The following is a 22,799-nucleotide window of genomic DNA, read 5'->3' on the forward strand; positions in this document are numbered from 1 at the left end:
TATCCGTAGTTTTTAAGAACAAAGATACAACTATGTTGGTGTCCGTTGTTAATTTTACATTGTATTTTTTTAAATGTAACTGCCTACTCCCAAACTGTCATTTGAAGTAAAACACATAGCCAAGTATTATTCTCCACAATTTTTTTTATTGTGCATTAAAAAAAAAGAAAACAAATTAAATTAGACATGCTATCTGCCAATAGAACTTAACCAAAAAGTGCATTCTATTCATTCCAAAAAATATAGACAATGTAACAAATCAAATCATTATTCAACCAAAAAAATAATGTCAAAGAAATAACTGCAAGGCCAATAATAAATAACACGTTATCTCCTCCGATTCCGCAACATGTCTGGTTGACGAACGGCTGTTCAGAAACGAACTGAAAAGCACAAAATGAAAAGCGCAAATCAACACTCACCAAACTTCTACTAACATGAAATTAGTAGAAGGAGCCCAAAGGGTGGCGCTAAAGAGCTGAAAAACCACGTAGTACGTCATCACTACGTTCATGTTTGCTGGCCAACAGTTGTGTGCCGTGTGTATACAAGACAAGTTTGGGCCAACGCCCTTTGGACAAAATTCCATGGGTTTGTTGGCCAACAATCCAATCGTGTGTATGAGGCTTTAGGCCCCTTTTCACACAGGCTGTCCGATCAGGTTCGACTGTCAGTTTTTCAGGAGGACCCGATCAGACGCTCCATTCACCTCTATGGAGCAGCGGATGTCAGCGTGATGTGTCCGCTGACATCCACCGATATCTGATCCAATCCTGTCTGCCAAAACCAAATGGCTGGTGGTCCTTTTTTCCATCCATCTGGGGGATCGGATGGGAAGAGCGGGTGGTCCGTTTTCATCCGATCTCCCCATAGAGGAGAGCGGAACTCTGACAGGTCCATCTCAGCACAGTGAGGGGACATGGACCTGTCATCCGCCTGCTCAGCTGGAACCAGCGGATCGATCCCTGCTGAGCCAAGCAGAGTCCATCGGGCGGACCGGCCATGTGAAAGGACCCTTAGGGTGTTTCCACTCTGGTTGAAGGAGCAACGGAGACATTGTCAGCCTAGGGAGCCCAAATATTCATCTTTTTTATTCATTCAACCAGCTGGTTGAACGAGAGAAAAAAAAAGATATTCCCACATCCGCGCATTCGATGTTGATGGGGAATCCTCCCCGCTGTGCTATTGTGTTCTGATGGCGGGGACCCTCCGATCAATGCGCCGGCACTGATCAATTAAGAAACCCAGCTTACCAACTCCCAGATATGTTGGCTGCATTTGTTTTCTTTTTTGTTTTAGATTGTTTTCCATTTTATTTTCATTTTTTTATTGACAAGTGTGCAAAACATTAGACATATTCAGCAATTATGTTATGAGCACCATGGTATACGTAATACAAGTAAGCCATCATATAACAAGTTGCTGGAAATACAGATACAGCTGCACTTGGATCTTAAAAAAAATGGAAACATAAATCAAGCCAACATTTTACCCCTGGGTACCTAGAAACTGATTTTAAAGGACTAGTTTCCAGAAAGTTCAATGCACCATACCTCTGGACCAATAGACTTGGCAACATATGTGTTCTTAAAGTGGAGTTCCGCCTAATCTTTTTTTTTTTTTTAAGTCAGCAGCTACAAATACTGCAGCTGCTGACTTTCAAAATAAGTACACTTACCTGTCCAGGGTGCCCGATCTGTCCCTCGGCTCTCGGGTGGAGTCACCATCTTTGGTAAGGGAATCAGCCTTGCGGCTTCACTTCCTGGTTCCCTACTGCACATGTGTGACTCGTGCTGTGTGATCCCACTGGTCCCTGCTGTCTTCTGGGATCTGTGTGTCTCCCAGAAGACAGCGGGGGGGGACGGAGAAGGCGCCAGAAACCCGCGGATGGCTCGGGTATCTATGCATGGAAGTGGGAGCAAAATACCTGTATTACACAGGTATCTGCTCCCTCCTCCCCCCTGAAAGGTGCCAAATGTGACACCGGAGGGGGGGAGGAGTCCAAAAAGTGGAAATTCCATTTTACTGGAATAGTAAGAGTGGAGGAACACCATACATCCCATATTTTATTATATTTCTTAGGGCAACCTCTGTTTGTACACTAGTTTTTCAAAAGGCAAAACCCGATTCAACATCTGAATCCATGTTCAGACAGATGGAGGTCCAGGTTGAATCCAGGTCTGTTATTTTTCAAGTTCCTTTTTTTTTTTTTATTTAAAGAATGCAGATTATACAAACAAACATATAAAAAACGACATGACAATCAGCTGGGACTTACAATAATGGAGTATGAGAACTCACACCAGTCCAAATATACTGTTAAAATTAAACTACTGAAATCTATCCAGACATACTGTTATGGAGTGATTCGATTAGCCGATATCAACTATATGTATCCAAGAGCTCCAATCTAACCAATAATGCTATCTACTGACCGGGAGGGAATATCTAGGTACCCTAAACATGGTGCACATATATCTGTGCTGCCTTCGTGCTCTGGACGGTCACGTGTAGTAGGGCCCCCCCAAGGGGAGGACTATCGTGCCCCTCGCATTACGGTGACCAGGTTACTTAGTATAATTGACTGGAGCAAGTCACTGTCGTCTTAGTTAGGCTATGGAACTCGCATTCATGAGGCTGGGGGCGGCACCAAGCTGGGGTATCGCATTCGGGAGGATTTTCGTTTTTATGAGGAGGAAAGATGAACGACACCCATGGTGTCGCGAGAGAAAAGAGGGGGTAGCTTATAGGAAAGAATAAGGATGGGGAGGGAGGAGGGGAGGAGGATAAGGTGAGGCCCCGGCGAGGCCGCTGACCCAAGGCCCCATTGCCCCTAAGGGACTGCCTGTTTATGTGTAAGATTTGTAGTCGTCTGAATATCGAAACAGATCCCAGTGTGACCACCGCGCACTCTCTTTCCCCTATAGCAGCCGTTAGTCGTTCCATATGCTGTATATTGCTAATCCTGGCAAACCACTGCATCACTGTCGGAGGGGACCTCTGCTTCCACATACTGGGAATACATGCCCTGGCCGCATTGAGGAGGTGCTTCAACAAAGATTTACGATAACGCATACTGGACATTGGGGTCAAATTCAATAGTAATGCCGCTGAGTTGTCTTTCAGATCAATATCAGTGAGTTTATGGATGATTCCTAGTACCTGACTCCAGAAGGGTGTCAGCACTGCGCACTCCCAGAAGATGTGGATTTTTCAAGTTCCTTTAACAGAAAAAGCTGTCCATCAAAAGTAGCATTTAGAGGAGTGAGACAAACTATTTATCACTGAACGGGATAGTTACAATGGTCAGGCTTTATATATTTATGTAAAACTTTTATCCCAAAAGCAAAACATTTTATTGTTTAGAAAATGTTAGCTGGACTCCACCTTTAGGCTGGGTTCACACTGCAGCGGTTTATGAGAACGGATGTGATTCACACCGCACTGCAGTGCAAATCACATCCGATCTCTGTGCGATGCGAGTTCAGCCATACAGATAGTATGGCTGAATTCATAGGGCAGTGTGTATCACATACCTCCCGGCGGCAGTTCACACTGCCCTATGCGAACTGCTGGGAGTGTCAGTGAAACGTTAATGACACCCCCAGATCAGTTCGCATATCGCAGTGCGATTTGCAAACTCGGACAGGAATCGGATCGCATGGTGTGAACACCCATGCGATCCGATTCTGCTGCGGACCAAAAAAAGGGTCCTGTGCGAGTTTGGGCCGCGTGCAAAGCGAATTCCGCCATACTATCTGTATGGCTGAACTCGCATCGCACAGAGATCGGATGTGATTTGCACTGCAGTGCGGTGCGAATCACATCCGTTCTCATAAACCGCTGCAGTGTGAACCCAGCCTAAAGCAGTCGTATAACTACACATTAAAAAAAAAACCTGCAAGGCAAAGGCATAATGAGCTAATATGCAGCGCATACTGACGTCAGCGGCTGCATGCAAAGGGATTATCTCCTAAATCATACAGGTTTAGGAGATATTAATTTTACCTACAGGTAAGCCTTATTATAGGCTTACCTGTAGGTAAAAATTTCAAATTTGGGTATACAACCTCTTTAACTTGAGAAAAAAATAGCAAATAAAAAAAAAATAACATAGCATATACACTTGCAAAGAAAATGGTCTCCCATGGAACTTTAATGCAGCCAAAAGTCACAATAATATTTAAAAAGAAATCATTTTTTATTGTGCAAACATTATGTTCATAAAAATCACATAATAAATGCTTATACACAGGGATACTATGATGTACAGTACATCCGAAAGAATATATACCCCTAATTTCTAGGCATGTACTGAAAAGTACAAAAAAAAATTCTAAAACACTTTTTTGCCACAGCTACCTAACGCATTTCGATTAGTATATACAATCTTCATCAGGGGGTAAAAGGAGTACACCAAACTCAGTGTAACAGGTGAAATTGTTCAATGTTCACTTTTAAAAACCCCAGAAGGCCATATAGGCCCACCATCAGAGCCCACATGGGAATGGGATGGCTCCCCACAGTCGGTTAGGGCAAACAGCCCCCCCCCCCATGACAATTTCCTGGGTATGAAAGTCTTGAATGAGAGAAAATAGGGAAGACACCACCATAGGACCTCACAAGATGGAAATACAACAAATCGCATAAAAACCTGCAACTTCCTTGTTCCTGGCAGAGAGGCAAATGCCGAGGGCAAATTCCAATGGCTCCTTCGGGGGTAGCACTACAGTTATTTCAAAGGTTCCTCCATGATGAAAAGGTTGAGAAAGGCTGATTTAGAGAAATGGAAACATATATTTGTTTGTATTTCATATAGAAATTGCAGTAATCTTTATTGTTACCATCATTCTTCATTTACAGGTCTCTGAGCAGCAGCTCCAGCAAGCTATGGCTGAAGCTATGGAAAAAGAATTTCCACACTGGAATTCGGAAGGTAATGTCTGACAACATTTTAATGGAGGTTGTGCCACGATATTCTTGCACTGTAAATAAATAGATATGGATTATTATGTTTGATAACTGGTGGTGCAAAGGGCATTTATCACCTTGCCCTATTTGGCATCCCATGTTTGATTGAAGGACATCTGTCACAACATGATGTCCCATTTTCAGGACACATCTATCCACTGGGAATTGAATGCAAAATGTACACCTAATTGGTGGTCCTTCTACTCTACCAATTAAAGAAAGTAAGAGTTTTCATTTCCTGGAAATTTCACCAAAAATATAGAAAGCTCACAATCAAAGGGGAAAGCACAATTAAGGTGTTTTAAGGAAGTCATCTTCTGTATCAATTTGCCGTTTCATACACAAGGTTTCCTGGATTATGGTCCATGAGCGGGTTGCTAGTGTGATGATAAACAAGCTTTGTTCAACCAAACTTTGGAACAATGGGCGTCCTATACGAAGGTACCAGGGATGTGCTGTCAGGGGAGGCAGGGCCATGAACATTTAAAAGAAACAAAATCGAGGCTTCGAGGGTCATAGCTCAGTGACCTGGGGTCATAGAGACCCCAAATTTTGGGAGTATGTAGCCTAAGTCCTACCCCCTCTGGGGTAGCTACGATCTATGGTTCCAGAGATACGGGGCTTCTTGCACAGCCTGTCAGAAACGAAATACAGATCGGCCACTTTAAATACAAGCTGGAACACTCTGCAGCAGACTGAGAGGATGAGCTCACAGTGCCTCTCCCCACATCTTGTCAGAGGCAATGAGCTCAATAAACAGCTTGGAGTCTTGGACCAATGGTAAAGTATCATTGGTCCCAGCTGTCCAATAAAAATTCTGCAGTGGAGGCACGCCTCTCACTGCAGTGTCATAGAAGGGGCATGTGTCTAAAAGACAAATGTTCCCTCCAGCCCAGCCCTCTTAACTACAAGGAAAAAGCATGAGTTTATGGGTATAAGATTTACCCACAATCCCATGTTTTTCTAACACAGTTAAAGGGGTTGTAAAGGTTCTTTTTTTTTCTACATAGGTTCCTCTAAGCTAGTGCATTGTTGGTTCACTTACCTTTTCCTTCGATTTCCCTTATAAATGTTTTTTTTCTTTGTTTTCTTTGTCTGAATTTCTCACTTCCTGTTCCTCCTCAGTAAGCTGTTCAGTAAGCTGTTCTGGCTGACTAACCACCAGCTCAGATGATGGTGAGAAGTTTACTGAGGAGAAACAGGAAGTGAGATATTCAGACAAAGAAAAAAAACATTTAGAAGGGAAATTGAAGGAAAAGGTAAGTGAACCAACAATGCACTAGCTTAGAGGAACCTATGTAGAAAATAAAAAACGAACCCTTACAACCCCTTTAAGAGGGAGAATGAGAATCTGCTGCCTGCTGAAAAGGTACTGTTATAATCAAGCTAAATCATATATGTATATGTTATAACATAATAATTTATTATTTATCTATTTACTGTGAAATTACTGGTTGGAAATTATAACTTAAAAACTTCAGTAATTTGTCAGTTAAGCCACCTGCTTGAGTACAGATTGAGTACAGATTTTGAAAATATAGTAAATTACCTTAAAAACAATACATAATAATTATTTGTATATTACTTATGGTAATTTACCACTTGCCACCCAGGCCAATTCTGAAGCCGCGTACACACGGGCGGACTGTCTGGCCTACTTAGTCCACCGAAACACATTTCAGCGGACAGTCCGCTCGTGTGTGGGCTTCAGCGGACTTTTTCAGCGTACAGTCTGGCGGACTAAGTATTTCGGAATTTCCGTAATACAGTCCGTCGGACTCGCATTTCAGCGGACAATCCGCCCGTGTGTGCGCCGTACTTTTGAAATGAGCGGACTTTTCCCGCCCGGAGAAAAGTCCGCTCATTTTGAGCGGGTATCCAGGTAGGCGGGGCCCGCGACGGAGACGTCGCTGGCCCCGCCGCCTGGTATGGACTTAAAGGGGAACCCCAACGCCGAAAAAAATCGGCGTGGGGGTCCCCCCCAAGTCCATAACAGACCCTTGTCCGAGCACGCTACCCGGCTGGCCAGGAAAGGGGGGCGAGCGAGCGCCCCCCCTCCTGAGCCGTACCAGGCCGCGTGCCCTCAACATGGGGGGGTGCCTTGTCCCCATGTTGATGAGGACAAGGGCCTCTTCCCGACAACCCTGGCCGTTGGTTGTCGGGATCTGCGGGCGGGGGGCTTATCGGAATCCGGGAGCCCCCTTTAATAAGGGGGCCCCCGGATACCGGCCCCCCACCCTATGGGAATGAGTATGGGGTACAATGTACCCCTACCCATTCACCTGTGAAAAAAAGTACAAAAAAACACAACACAGGGTTAAAATATTTTATTGCACAGCTCCGGGGGTCTTCCGTCTTCGGGGGTCTTCTCGCCGGACTCCTCCGCTATCTTCTTGTAGCTCTTCTCTCCGGCCAGAATGCCAGGGACGCACTGCGCGGCCACTTATATAGGGACAATGGGGCGGTGTCACATGGCTTTATGTCACATGGGTTGGTCACATGGTGACCCCGCCCCCTTATGATGTCATAGTCCCCATGTGACATCAACCCATGTGACCAACCCATGTGACATAAAGCCATGTGACACCGCCCCATTGTCCCTATATAAGTGGCCGCGCAGTGCGTCCCTGGCATTCCGGCCGGAGAGATTGTCGAGGCAACATCTCCTGGAGAAGAAGAAGAACGGAAGGCGGCGGCGACGGCGGCGGCGGCGGCGACAGAAGACCTGTCCACCGCCTGTAAAAGAGCTATAAGAAGGCGCGGTGGCCCGGCAGAAGAACCGAAGAGGGGGACAAGACCCCCGAAGTCGGGAGAAGAGGCCGGCGGCGAGGAAGAAAGCCGGACTCCTCCGCTAGCAAAAGAGCTACAAGAAGATAGCGGAGGAGTCCGGCGAGAAGACCCCCGAAGACGGAAGACCCCCGGAGCTGTGCAATAAAATATTTTAACCCTGTGTTGTGTTTTTTTTGTACTTTTTTTTCACAGGTGAATGGGTAGGGGTACATTGTACCCCATACTCATTCACATAGGGTGGGGGGCCGGTATCCGGGGGCCCCCTTATTAAAGGGGGCTCCCGGATTCCGATAAGCCCCCCGCCCGCAGACCCCGACAACCAACGGCCAGGGTTGTCGGGAAGAGACCCTTGTCCTCATCAACATGGGGACAAGGTGCTTTGGGGTGGGGGGGCCGCGCGGCCCCCCCTTCCCCAAGGCACCCCCCATGTTGAGGGCACGCGGCCTGGTACGGCTCAGGAGGGGGGCGCTCGCTCGCCCCCCTTTCCTGGCCGGCCGGGTAGCGTGCTCGGACAAGGGTCTGTTGTGGACTTGGGGGGGACCCCCACGCAGATTTTTTTCGGCGTTGGGGTTCCCCTTTAAGTCCATACCAGTCGGCGGGGTCAGCGACGTCTCCTTCGCGGGCCCCGCCTACCTGGAGACGCGCTCGAAATGAGCGGACTTTCCTCCGCGTGTGTGGGCGAGTCCGTTCATTTCAAAAGTAGGGCGGATAGTATGGCGGACTTAGTCCGCCGTATTAGTCCGCTCAAAAAGTGCTGTGTGTGGGCAAGTCCGTTCATTCGAAAGTATGACGGACTGTCCGTCGGATTGTCTGACGGACTAAGTTGGCCAGACAGTCCGCCACGTGTGTACGCGGCTTGACACTTCTCTCCTACATGTAAAAATCATAATTCTTTTTGCTAGAAAATTACTCAGAACCTCCAAACATTATATATATAATATATATATATATATATCACAAAGATATATAGTATACCATATCCGTACCCTTGTTACCCCATATATACCATATTGACAGCGCTAGAACAAAAAAAAGAAATAATCAAAAATAAATAAAATGTTATATATATATGTGCACCAAAATAATGACATATATAGAGGATAATAACTCTATGTTTAGAAAGAGTCACTAGCAAGTGTCCATAATATTTCCAAACATATAAATCTCAATTTTCAAATGAGCTATCACACTTCGGAAAAGTTCAGAAGAGAAGATCCATCTCCAAGAAAGAGAACACCAGTGTGCGAAGAGTCTGACGGCCGGTGACACCCCTTATGGTAATTCACTCACCAGAACCCAAAGGGTTAACAGGCACTTCACTACGACTGTGAAAGCAATCCCACTAGTGTCCCTCTGGAGAATCTTCTTATCACACCACCATAGGTTCCTCACTCTCGGGTTCCCTGATCTCTCATCGATAAAAGTTCACTTGATTCTCATTGACAGCACCAGATCCACATATAGAAAACAATAAAACATAGATTCCATAGTGCAAAACTGTTTTATTAATTAAAACCACTCATGTGCTTAAAACCATACGTACACAGTGTGCACAGCAAAGTTTCACATTTAAAATGTCACTGGCAGCGATATCGAGGTAGTCTCACCGCAGTCCTGAGTGTGTTCGATCTAATAACGCCTCAGCTTCCACGGCGGGTCCCGGGTAACCACTCCAATAGCCTGCTCTTTGGTGACGTGTAGCTGCCTGGTCACGCCCATACGCGTTTCGTCATCACGTCTTCGTCTGTGGGCGTGGCCAGGCAACGCAGCTAATACATTTAAATACCTTGCGGGGCGGGAAGACGGATCGAGATAACGCCCACGTCCGGCCCCCTGACCTCCGCATTCAATATAAAAATGTCATGGCATCGCCGTGTAAGCGATCGTCATGACAACAGCTTAATACAAATCAGTCGCTAGCCTAAGGAAAAGGCAAGGAAGAAAGACTTCCGCTTCATTTGTTGTTACGTCATTAGGTCCCGCCGTGCAAGCTATCAGCGTACCGACAAGGATACTGATATAGAAATGACAAAAGCTTCTCCTTATAGCCTATCTAAAATATCTATATGCCCACCCCATCACCTATATTAGTTTAAACAGGGCATGTCATTACTATAATCCAAATAATCGTCTAAAATACGGGGCATATTATTGCAAATATTATAAATCTGCATCAAAACAAATTATAATATGTCAAAATCACTTATATTCAAAATATATGCAACCAATAAGCACAATTTCCCCATTATCCGGTCTTTATACCAGAGATAAGAACCATAAGAAAATAATAATAACAAAAAACAAACAAAACTGTAGTCCGAAATAATATAATAAAAATAATAATAATAATTGAAATTGAAAATAAAAATAAAAAGTAAAAATAGCAGTAACAATAAAAATAAATAAAAATAAAAATAAAAATGAAAATAAAAATGAAAATTAAAATAAAAATAAAATAAAAAATAAAAAATAAATAAAAATAAAAATAAAATTAAAAATGAAAAAACAAAATAAAATAATATCAGAATTACCGAATGTTAGAACCCATGCATTATATAGTATAAAATGCGCTCAAACAAAAATCTCAACTCTTCTATAGTGGATAAAATCAATAGTCGCTAATAAAGCAGTTAATGTCTACCTCTATGTTCAAACCGTAGGGACTCAAAGTGTTTGTACGAAAAATCCACTCCGTTTCTCGTTTCGATATCTCCCGGACTAAATTACTGCCCTTCCAATCAGGAAAGACCCTATCAACTCCCCAAAACTTGAGTCCTGTTGGATCCCTACCATGTTCACGTCTAAAATGTAGGGAAACGCTATGCTCTTTATAACCAATAGAGATATTATAAATATGTTCTGCTACCCTAGTGCATAACTTTCTTTTAGTACGTCCTACATACATGAGCCCACATGGGCACTGGAGAACATATACCACATGCGTAGTTACACATGTGATGAATTGGTCGATTTTAAAATTTTGTCCATTTCCAGTAGAGGTGAACTGGTCCAACCCTCGCAAATGATTGTGTACTGATTTACAAGCTCGGCAGTTGCGACAGGCATAAAAGCCAGCTCTATCCCAAAACATAAGAGGCTTAGAGGGAGGATCCAGAACCTTTTTAACTAATTTATCCCCAAAGGTGGAATTCCGCCTGTATATAAATCTGGGTCTATCCGGAATAACATCCCTGAGAGTCTTATCCAATTTAAGAATATTCCAATGTTTTTGGATAATGCCCTCCACCTCCTTATATTGAGTATGCAGCGTACTAATAAAACCCCATTCTTGTGTGTTTCCAGTTTTGCCTTCTTTGGGTCGTAAACATTGTTCCTGAGGTACCCGAAGAACCTGTTGTAATTCTTGATCCAGAATCTCAACTGAATACCCTTTTTCGACAAATTTATCTCTGACTAGAGACACTTGTGTCAGGTAATCATCATCAGAAGTACAGTTTCTCCTCACATGGAGAAACTGTCCCTTCGGAATCCCCCTTAGCCAAAGGGGATGATGTCCACAGACGAAGACGTGATGACGAAACGCGTATGGGCGTGACCAGGCAGCTACACGTCACCAAAGAGCAGGCTATTGGAGTGGTTACCCGGGACCCGCCGTGGAAGCTGAGGCGTTATTAGATCGAACACACTCAGGACTGCGGTGAGACTACCTCGATATCGCTGCCAGTGACATTTTAAATGTGAAACTTTGCTGTGCACACTGTGTACGTATGGTTTTAAGCACATGAGTGGTTTTAATTAATAAAACAGTTTTGCACTATGGAATCTATGTTTTATTGTTTTCTATATGTGGATCTGGTGCTGTCAATGAGAATCAAGTGAACTTTTATCGATGAGAGATCAGGGAACCCGAGAGTGAGGAACCTATGGTGGTGTGATAAGAAGATTCTCCAGAGGGACACTAGTGGGATTGCTTTCACAGTCGTAGTGAAGTGCCTGTTAACCCTTTGGGTTCTGGTGAGTGAATTACCATAAGGGGTGTCACCGGCCGTCAGACTCTTCGCACACTGGTGTTCTCTTTCTTGGAGATGGATCTTCTCTTTTGAACTTTTCCGAAGTGTGATAGCTCATTTGAAAATTGAGATTTATATGTTTGGAAATATTATGGACACTTGCTAGTGACTCTTTCTAAACATAGAGTTATTATCCTCTATATATGTCATTATTTTGGTGCACATATATATATTACATTTTATTTATTTTTGATTATTTCTTTTTTTTGTTCTAGCGCTGTCAATATGGTATATATGGGGTAACAAGGGTACGGATATGGTATACTATATATCTTTGTGATTTGTCTTTTTGTATGATAGCAGCTTGTTAGGGTGCATTTTGACTCACTTCGTAGGGCGCTGGGATCAGTGGTTGACACTCTCAATACTCTGTGTTTTGTGTGTTCATTCCAGTGATACTAGTACTTGTTATATATATATATATATATATATATATATATATATATATATATATATATATATATATATATATATATTGTTTTAGCAGACACCCTAGAGAATAAAATGATGGTTGTTGCAACTTTTTATGTCACACGGTATTTGTGCAGCAATTTTTTTAAATGCGTTTTTTTGGGGGGAAAAATTGTTTTGTGAATAAAAAAAAAAACACTAACATTAGCCCATTTTTTTTTTTTTTATATAATATGAAACATGTTACGCCGAGCCAATATATACCTAACATGTTACACTTTAAAATTGCGCACACTTGTGCAATGGCGCCAAACTTCAGTACTTATAAATCTCCATAGGAGACGCTTTGACAAATTTTACAGGCTACTTGTTTAGCGTTAAAGAGGAGGTCTAGAGATAGAATTATTGCTCTCCTGTGTAACCTGTGTGTATCTGGCTCTAATACTAGCCAGTGCCTCACCAGCCACTGACCTCACCGCACGTCCCTGGAAGGTACCTCTACTTTCTTGCCAACTGGATTTGCCAGACGCATATATTACCTGTGATCGCTATGTCTCCTGTCTTTTTCATCTCCTCTACTTCTCTTCTCCTTCCCTTTTCTTTTGGCCTTCTTCTTCTGCCTTTTTCTATCCAATTTCTTTGTATTTATGATCGCTTGTTTGTTTTTATCAGCCTTTCTCGTAATTATTGTATCTTCTGATATAACTCTGACAGCTTAAAGTAAGAGATTACTCTTTGGTCCCTGTTTTGCATTCAGTATTTGCATTCGGTAAAATAACCATCGCCTAAGGCCCCTTTCACACGGGACGGATCAGTAATGATCCGCCCCGTGATGATCCATTCGCTCAGTGGGGATCGCTCCATTGTCCCCACTGAGCCGGCGGCGGACAGGGCAGTTTCCGCACACTGTGCGGGGACCGCCCTGTCAGCTCTCCGCTCTCCTCTATGGGGATCGGATGCGCACGGACCGTCTGTCCGTGTTCATCCGATCCGCTCTGCAAACGGATAGAAAAATAGGATTTTCCTCCGTCTGCAGAATCGGACAGTAGCGGAGGCGGACAGTAGCGGGTGTCTGCGGATGTTCATCCGCAGACACCCGCTATCCCATAGGGATGCATGTATGTCCGTATTTCATCCGCAAATGGATGGATGAAATACGGACATAATGTCCGCATGTGTGAAAGGGGCCTAAGGCTGTCCATTTGTCCATCTGACTTTCTGATTTTGTAAAACTCAAGAAATATTTTGAACATATGGTATTTTTAAGACCTCATGCAGAAATGGTGTTTGCCCAGCTCTCCTGAACACCTTTCTCCTAGCAGCAGAAAAGCAGCACCAAAAACACCCTTTGCCATTGAGGTACGTTTAGACTCGTATAGGCGTATTAAGCACTCGGGCGTTAATTAATTTCATTGGCTAGAATAATGATTTATTCTAGGCTATTGAAATAAGTTTGACTCGAATATCGGGTGTTCGTTTGTTCTCAAACCAACCAAACATATGGGGCATTCGTGGGGGATTTGAGCAGCGCAGAACACCCCATAATGCACTGTGATATTGCAGTGCATTGCTATATGATGATTGGCCAAAGCATGCACCTGTCCTGCATGCGTTGGCCAATCACAGCGTGCTCTGCTGAGAGAGCCATAATTGGCCAATGGCAATGTGCTTTTGGCCAATCATGGCTCAGGGGGACTAAGTCAACGCCCCCACACTATATTAGGCTGCCTACATAGTGGCCGTGTATAGTGTGTGGACGGAGATAGTTTGAGCTAGATTAGACAGGCAGGTTAGTTAGCGGCAGTGTATTTGAGATATATATATATATATATATATAAATATATATATATTTGCACAAGTGTAAAACCAGCCTTAAGCTTTTGTTGCTTCTTGTGGAAGTTAAAATACACTACTGAGCCCATTAAGGCTGTTGGCCCTAGGACTCCAACAGGATTGCTCCCTTGTGATCCACCACACCTTCCTTTGCTGTCAGATATTTCCAGCGGAGGAAAAGTAAGACAATAGGTCAGACCTTGCAGCAGAGCCGTGCTGTTCATATTAGCTACCATCAATGCAGGCAGGCTTTGTTCTGTTAAAGTTACCTTGAGAGTGGATTTACAACTATGCATCGTGGGTATGCACATGGATGCATTCATTTTAAAAAGCACCCCAATACACATAAGGAAATCGCTCAATTCTCCCATCAACACAGTCCGTATTAATGGAGGAATCCCTCCCATGGCGCTATTATGTCCTGCTCTGGGGGAGGGGGATTTGGTCGCAGGGAGTCTTCCCTGCCGGCAGAACACAGTTATCACTGCTGGTTGTACTAAAGTGGATTGATTGATTATTATTATTATACAGAATTTATATAGCACCAACAGTTTGCACAGTGCTTTACAACATGAGGGCAGATAGTACAGTTACAATACAATTCAATACAGGGGGGAATCAGAGCGTCCTGCCTGTTAGAGCTAGTACAATAAAAAGAATAGCCTATTATAGATTTCAGGCAGTTTGTTCCTCTTTTTTTCTGTTCATTGTTAAAAAAAATAAAAATATATAGAATACAATAATAAAATAATGTCACATATAGTTCTTTAGTGGCTACACGTGAGGGGGCTATACTGGTATTTAGTGAAACTTCAGTTAATGTTAAAGTTCCGCTTAAATATTTGCATGTATACATTTAACACAAAGGCTAAAGGCTCAGCAAGTTTCACTAAACATTTCCTCTTTTTTATCCAACATGACGTTGTAAAAGTTCATATTTAAAGTAGGACTGAAGGCAAAACTTGTTTTCAATTTGGATAGGGTAAAGGAGGGTTTTCTTTTTACCATCTGTCCCATTGGGGAGATTTCCTTCACTTCCTGTTCCATAGCCAAACAGGAAGTAAAAACGAAATCCCCCGAAAGTGTTTCGATTGGAAAATGTCTGCTTTATTGCTGGTCTGGTGGCAACCCAAAATGTGTGATTTTTTTCCTTCACTTTCACTCTGGGTGATAATGGTAAACAGGATACGTAGTAAGGGTGATCCTTCCTAAAGGGGACACACAAAAAAACTGGCAGTTGTTCCAATTCCTCTCCACTCTATCCAAAACTTAAAAAATATATATTTATTGAAAAACAACTAGTCTGCTGACCAACAAAATGAACCTGTCTAAGGCCCCTTTCACACGGGATGGATCAGTAATGATCCGCCCCGTGATGATCCGCTTGCTCAGCGAGGATCGCTCCGTTGTCCCCGCTGAGCCGGCGGTGGACAGGGCGGTCCCAGCACACTGTGTAGGGACTGCCCTGTCAGCTCTCCACTCTCCTCTATGGGGGATCGGATGAGCAGGGACTGTCTGTCCGTGTTCATCCGATCCACTCTGCAGACTGATAGAAAAATAGAATTTTCCTCCGTCTGCAGAATCGGACAATAGTGGAGGCGGAAGATAGCGGGTGTCTGCGGATATAGGAATGCATGTATGTCCGTATTTCATCCGCAAATGGATGGATGAAATACGGACATAATGTCCACATGTGTGAAAGGGGCCTAACCGTCTGTTAAAAGCAGGGGTTTAGTTAGCACACATTTTCAAACGCATGTGAAAGCTGTAAGGCCTCATCACAGCACTCTGCGTTGCTTGCAGTCCTAACACTACAAATTTATAAGTGTCTCCACAGTGGAAGTGCATGCATGGAATGGATAGATGTGGGACAGGTGAGCCTGGAGGCTGCCCAAGCCCTCTTAAAGGAACAGGAGCACACTGGACACCCAGCAAGAGCACAATGGCTTCAAATCATCAGATGCTCAGATCTCTGCTTCCACTCTTACGCTGACGACACACAACTTTATTTCCGGATCAATGGAAAAAAAGATCACCAACAACAACTTGAAAACTGCCTCAAATCAATAGAGGACTGGATGACCACCAACTCCCTCCAGCTGAACCAATCAAAGACAGAGCTTCTTATCTTACACCCAAATCATAAGCCCGCAACCAAAACCTCCTGGTCTCCACCAACCGTCTTTGGGCAGACTATCTCCCCAAAGACCAAAGCGAAGAGTCTCGGGGTTATTTTAGACGCACAAATGTCAATGGATGCGCAAATAGGATCTGTAGTCAGTCGATCTCACCATCTGCTGCGCATGCTTCACAGACTCATCCCTTTTATCCCAAAGAATGACAAAGCAGTGGTAGTTGGAACAATCATTAATTCACGACTGGACTACGCAAACTCGCTTTACATAGGATTACCACAATATCAACTTGCGCGATTACAACTGATCCAAAACACGGCGGCAAGGCTGATAACAGGGAAAAAACCCTGGGAATCCATTTCTCCTTCACTGAGGAGCTTACATTGGCTAACCGTAAAAAATCGGATCACGTTCAAGACCCTTTGCCTCACCCACAAATGCGTGCATAGAGAAGCTCCGCAATACCTAATGGAGAAAATAAATCATTACACACCAAACCGCAGTCTTCGATCAGCCAACAAAAACCTCCTCCTCGTGCCCAAAGCCCGGTATAAATCCAAGGGTGATCGGAGATTCGCTGTCCAAGGGCCTCGGCTATGGAATGCTCTACCAATCAACATCCGCCTGGAAGAAAATCACCTGGCTTTTAGGAAAAAACTCAAGACCTTCCTCTTTTAGCAGATGATCAAAGCTCGCCACAGCGCCTAGAGGCGATTCAGTTCGCATTGTGCGCTATACAAGTATTTCATTCATTCATTCATTCAATGGTAGCGAAGGTGCCCAGTGTGTCCCCCGACCATATATACAAACAGTAACAAAAAACTGGCCAATGCCCACACCCATAACTGGCCTTCACAGTAAGGAGCACATGGAGGGCATATACATGTAAGACAAAAACAATTCCATAGCTCAACTCACCAACCAGTCTGCTGACCAACCAAATTAACCAAATAAATTTTTGTCCAGCCTATGGCTAGGGTCACTGGCATATCCAGAATGTGCACAAGTTGAGGATTAAGGTCAGCGGAGGCTGCCTATGGTCTCTGCTTTAATCCCCCCAACTCACACCCAGACTCTGTAGGGAAGACTCTGATGGGGACACTGATGGGAATTCTGATGTTGAGGGGGCGACTATGATGGGGACCCTGATGTAAATCGGGACTCTGGGGTAAGGGGGATTCTGATGGGGACTCAGATGTAGAAGGGGACTCTTATGGGCACTCCTGGATATAAGGGGAACCCAGACGTGAGGGAGGACTCTGATGGGGATTTAGATGTAAATGGAAATAAGATGTGAACCCTAACATAAGGAAGGACTCTAATAGGGATCCCGACAAGGGGAAATTCTAATGAGGACCCCGATGTAAGGGGGACTCTGATGGGGACCCTGATCTAAGGGGGGCTTGGATGGGGACCCTGATGTAAGGGGAGACCTAGATGGGGACCTTGAGTTAAGAAGGATACTCTGTATGTATTTGTAAAATATTCAAAATGGCCCCCGCACTGAAAAGTTTGGAGACCCCTGGTGTAGACAATAAAACTCATTGGCATTACCTGCAATACAATTGGTCCGGGGGATAGGGATACTACCACCTAACTCAGGAGAGGGGGGTATTCTGTTCTCTGCATTAGGGCCCTGTGTTGTGTTCTCTGCTCTTGATATTTTAACATTATTTTTGTGGATTTATTTATAATGTATTTTGCAGGTGATAGGAAGATGGCCTCGTGCTGCCATGGGAAATATCAATGTGAAAGCTGCATCGAGAAGCATGCTGCATACCTGTATTACAGCCGGAGGGAGCAGAGGCAAATGGTTCGATCCAGCAGTGACAGCAACTATAATCCCAGGTCAATGAGCCTGAACCCAGACTCCTGCCAACTGTACGGTCTGAAGGGTAGAGTGCACAGTGTGGACGTGCCTGTGCGAACAGAGCCCATACAGACTCATTACTCTGCTCCTGTAAAGCTGGGAGATTATTCACCTACTGCCAGTGATGCTTTAACCTCAACTCAGGTCCTCTGTAAGAAAACTAGTAACCACACAGGAGAGATCATCGTTAGGAAGTTAACATCAAAACCAGCTCCACCACCTAGGAAATATTATAAGCAAGACACAAAGGATGGTGTAAGTACAGTATATCATTACAAAACATATTGGTGTCATTGTTATCTATAAAAAGTGCAACAACTACCGCCACATTAGTTCTTATTTCTCATGAGTCCTATTTTGCAATAGAGAAATGATTTACTTGATCAATCATACACACAGCTGTCTGTAAAGACCAGGGGTAACCACATTTTTTTGGTGCAAAAAAAGTCCTTCCTTACATCCATGAGTGCCCAGTACAGTGCCCCACTTTCAATCCAGGAGTACTCATCAGAGTTCTCTCTTACATAGTGGCCATCAGAGCCCGCCTTACATTCATGTGTGCCCATTAGAGCCCACATTACATCAAGGAGTGCCCATCAGAGACTCCCCCCCTACATCCAGGAGTGCCCATCAGAGCCTACCTTACATCCAGGAGTGTCCATCATAGCCCGCCTTACATCCAAGAGTGCCCATCAGAACCACACGTATATTCAAGAGTGCCCATCAGAATCCCCCTTACATACAGAAGTGCCCATCAGAACCCACCCTTCATTTAAGAGTGCCTATCACAGCCTGCCTTACATCCATTGTGGCCATCAGAATCCCACTTATATTCATGTATACCCAGCAGATTTCCCCCTTACATGCAGAATAGACCCATCAGAGACCCTCCCTACATTTAGGAATGCCCATCAGAGCCCCGCCTTACATCTAAGTGTGACCATCAAAGTACCCCTTACATCCATGTGTGCCCAGCAGAGTTACCCTTATATCCAGGAGTGCCCATTAGAGCCTACCTTACATCCAGGAGTGCCCATTGGAGACCCACCCTACATCCAGGATTGTCTATGAGAGCCCGCCTTACATCTAGAAATGCACATCAGAGCCCGCCTTACATCTAGGAGTGCCCATTAGAGCCCGCTTTACAACCAGGAATGCTCATCAGAGCCCACCTTACATCTGTTCCATTGTTTTGTCTCATAATCTTGTATCAGTTTGTCACAGCGGGGTTGATTTACTAAAACTGGAGAGTGCAAACTCTGGTGCAGTTTTGCATGGAAACCAATCAGCTTCCAGTTTTTTTGTCAAAGCTTAACCTCCCTGGCGATATGATTAGTTCTGATTTTAGGTGCTGAAAGCGGTACAATTATTTTGCATGGAAATTTTCTGTTTTATATTGTAGGCCTGCAATTCTTAGGAATAACTCTCTTAAATCTGTTCAAACCTAGCAAACATCCCGGGTATGATAAAATTTATAATATAATAAATAATGATAATAAATAATAATAACAATTATTCAATAATGTAATCAAATCCAAAAACACAGAAATTTGCTCATTTGCAGAATTGTCGCTGTCATTAGATTTAGTGTTTGATGACGAATTTCCCCACAAATCGCTATCGCTCAATTCTGCAAGTGATTCTAATTTATTATCACTGTTTTCTAGTTGGTCTAAAATCACTTTTGACATAAAGGGACAGTTTTTGGTTGCTATGGACAATCTCCAAATTCCAGACAGAAAAAACAGTATTTATAATATAAAAGTGCATGCAGGGCACTGCACAGACCACTAGGGACAAAGGGGGTGTGTCTTTTTTTTATATAGTACTGTAATCTGTAAGATTACAGTACTGTGTGTGTTTTTACTTTTTTGAATTTGGCGCCGATCTCCGCTCCCGTGCGCCGTAACGTCGCAGGGAATGAAGCTTGGCGGCATTTGGGCACTGTGTGAATCGAGCGGAGCACTGTGTGAATCGAGCAGGGGGACATCGCTGAATCCAGGGGACAAGGTAAGTAAGTCTCCTTGTATCCAGCGATGCGATCTTGAGTCTGGCTCGGGGTTACCGCTTATGGTACTGAAATCCCAGCCCAAGCCAGACTCGGGATCACCGCCAGGGAGGTTAATTGAACAAGCTGAAGTTAGAAGCTGATCTGCTACCATGCACAGCTGCACCAGAATTTGCACTCTCCAGTTTTAGTAAATCGACCTCAGGGTGCCTTTGATATTAACTTGTCCAGTGTCCATAGTCTGGGCAGATTTGGATGTCAGTCAAATAGTATATTGTATACATTGCTGTGTAAATGCAACCACAACAGACAAAGTCAAGACATTAAGAGAGTTGAAAAATAACAGTTGGCTCTCCACTATCCTCATACTTTAGGTTGGGTTCACACGTGAGCTTGAATTTCTGCAAGCTTTTTTGAAGTGTTTTTTATGCACATGTTTGTAGTGCCCTGGGATTTAGCCAGGGAACATCTCACCAAATTCCTTGTCAGGAGTAGCTACTGTGAATAGTTGTTAGAGATCCATTGATTTCTCCCTAAGTTTGGCCTTGTTGTACTTCTCTCTTCTGCCACTAGGTGGCCGGGCACTTGGTGGTATTAGATGTAAGAAGGACATTTCATGGTCAAGTTATGTGTATATGCGATATCTCAGGGAATGGACGGGGGGTTTTCTTGAATCCCTTGGCCTGCTTGGAAAGCCTATATATATTTGGGTAGAGTCAGGTGATCTATGTTCTGTGCCACCCAGATGGCACTGGGTGGACGTGTGTCACTTGCCCTGGGCTGCTATGCCAGAGATTGGGCCTAGCCTGGGGGCATCTGGCTGCCAGGCTGCGTGAGGGCCTATCCAAAAGTAAGAGGGCAGCGCGGGGTTGGAACTGCGGCTTGCAGTCCAACCAAAAATTTACGGTTCTGCCGGCCGGAGAACTTGCCATGGTCGGAGGTAAAGGGGAAGCTGTCGCCACTAAGGTGCCAACCACCTTTACCAGTGACCACAGTGAGTAAAGGAAGAAAGTACCGGAGTAACATTCTTACCGAATGGGCCAGGTGGAGAATCGAGAAACTTCAGTCGGCGATCAAGGCAGAGACCCAACCAGCAGAGGTGATTCTTGCAAAGCAGCCTTGTTTGTCAAGTCAGAGACTGAGCCAGTCAGCAGGGGTGAAGCTTGAAAGCTATCTGGAGTGCCAAGCTAGGGACCCAGCAGGGAAGTGTGGGTGACACTTGTGGGAGATACCACCGCAAAAGCCTAGAGGAGCTCATGGGATTCAGAGTCAGTGAATCAGAGAGTCCAGTGAGAGACTAGGAGCTCAAGGGGCTGAAGAGCTACAAGTGGACATTGTAGTGAAGCTGAGATAACTGTGCCTTAGGAACGGTTAAATACTGTTGCCAAAGGAGACAGCAAACCTGCACGTGCAAAGTGGCACCTTGCTGGAGGCCTTCCCTGTATGGCTGTCTTCCTGTTTAAGTGTCAGAGTCTGCCAATTGAAATTGCAACCACTTAAAGTGGGGTGCCCCTAAAAAAAAAAAAAATTTAAAGTCAGCAGCTACAAATACTGCAGCTGCTGACTTTTAATAATCGGACACTTACCTGTCCCAGGGTCCAGCGATGCGGGTGAACAAAGCCCCCCCTCGTTCCCCGCTCCGCTCGCGGCACCGTCATTCGTACTGTGGGCACCCGGCTGTGGCTCCACAGCCGGGCACCCACTGCGCATGGGTGCCGTGATACGCCGCATAGTCATCTGGGACACGTGACAGGTCCCAGGTGACTGTGTGGCGCGAGGGAAAGTGATGTCACCAGCCCGGGCAAGGAAGAAGGCAGACTACAAGGGACCCCCTAGCAACAGGTATTTAGAGGTGAGTAAAAAAAAAAATTTCCAATAATTTTTTTTATTTTATTTTTTAAGAATTTTAAACACTTTTTTATTTTTTGGTGGGAACACCACTTTAAAGAGGAAGTAAACCCTGATGGGTTTACTTCCTCTTTCATTCCCTGCAAAGGTAAAGCATAATGGACTACTATGCATCGCATAGTAGTCCATTATGTGTCCCTTACCTGACACAGGAGCCATCGAAGTCACCGCTGTCCCCTGTAGTCCGGCGCATCCATCTTCTCAGTGGGTCTCGTAGCTCCGCCGCTGTGATTCGGCGAAGCCGCAATGACGTCACTCCCGCGCATGCGCACGGGAGCCGCCACTCGCGGCATATCGACGTTGACCGTGGCACACTCAGTGCGCCTGCGCCCGTAGACAGCAGTGCCTGTCTTTCGGCAAATATCTCCTAAACCGTGTAGGTTTAGGAGATATTTCTTGGACCTACAGGTAAGCCTTAATCTAGGCTTACCTGTAGGTCAAAGTTGGTTGTAAGGGTTTACAACCACTTTAAGGGTGTCCTGGCCCTAACCCTCTTTCCCTTGCAAAATATAAAAAGGACTGTTAAAAGAAATAAAACCTCTTTTGCATCCAAGAGGTGTCTGGCGCCCAATGACTTTCACCATCTTTGCACCCACTATGCCTCACAAACCACTACATATTAAAGGATGTCAGCAGTCCGTGGCCTCAATGGTTCTCATTAGACTGGAAGAGGTTAGAGATTCTTCTACACTTCTTTTTGGGGGGCATTTTCAGGTGATTTCAGACTTATGCATTTTTGCCAATGGAAAGCTAGTTATTAACCGCTTGCTGACCACCTCACACCGATATACGTCGGCAGAAGGGCTCGTACAGGCAAACTAACGTACCTGTATATGGCCCTT

The 22,799-nt window shown here is 44.5% G+C and overlaps 1 protein-coding gene across 3 annotated transcripts in view; it reads left to right on the plus strand.

The window, feature by feature from the left end:
• The window catches only part of IL16 (interleukin 16), a 208,973-nt gene that overhangs the window by 132,388 nt on the left and 53,786 nt on the right, over positions 1-22,799 (plus strand). For all 3 annotated transcript variants that reach the window (XM_077472002.1, XM_077472003.1, XM_077472004.1), the window contains 2 exons: positions 4,864-4,936; positions 17,878-18,296. In XM_077472002.1, the coding sequence (XP_077328128.1) occupies positions 4,864-4,936; positions 17,878-18,296 (492 nt within the window). The remainder of the gene's footprint in view (positions 1-4,863; positions 4,937-17,877; positions 18,297-22,799) is intronic.

This window comes from Lithobates pipiens, unplaced genomic scaffold (assembly GCF_037356315.1).
Source record: "Lithobates pipiens isolate NorthernLeopardFrog02 unplaced genomic scaffold, aLitPip1_a1.2 Scaffold_8, whole genome shotgun sequence".
NCBI lineage: Eukaryota > Metazoa > Chordata > Amphibia > Anura > Ranidae > Lithobates > Lithobates pipiens.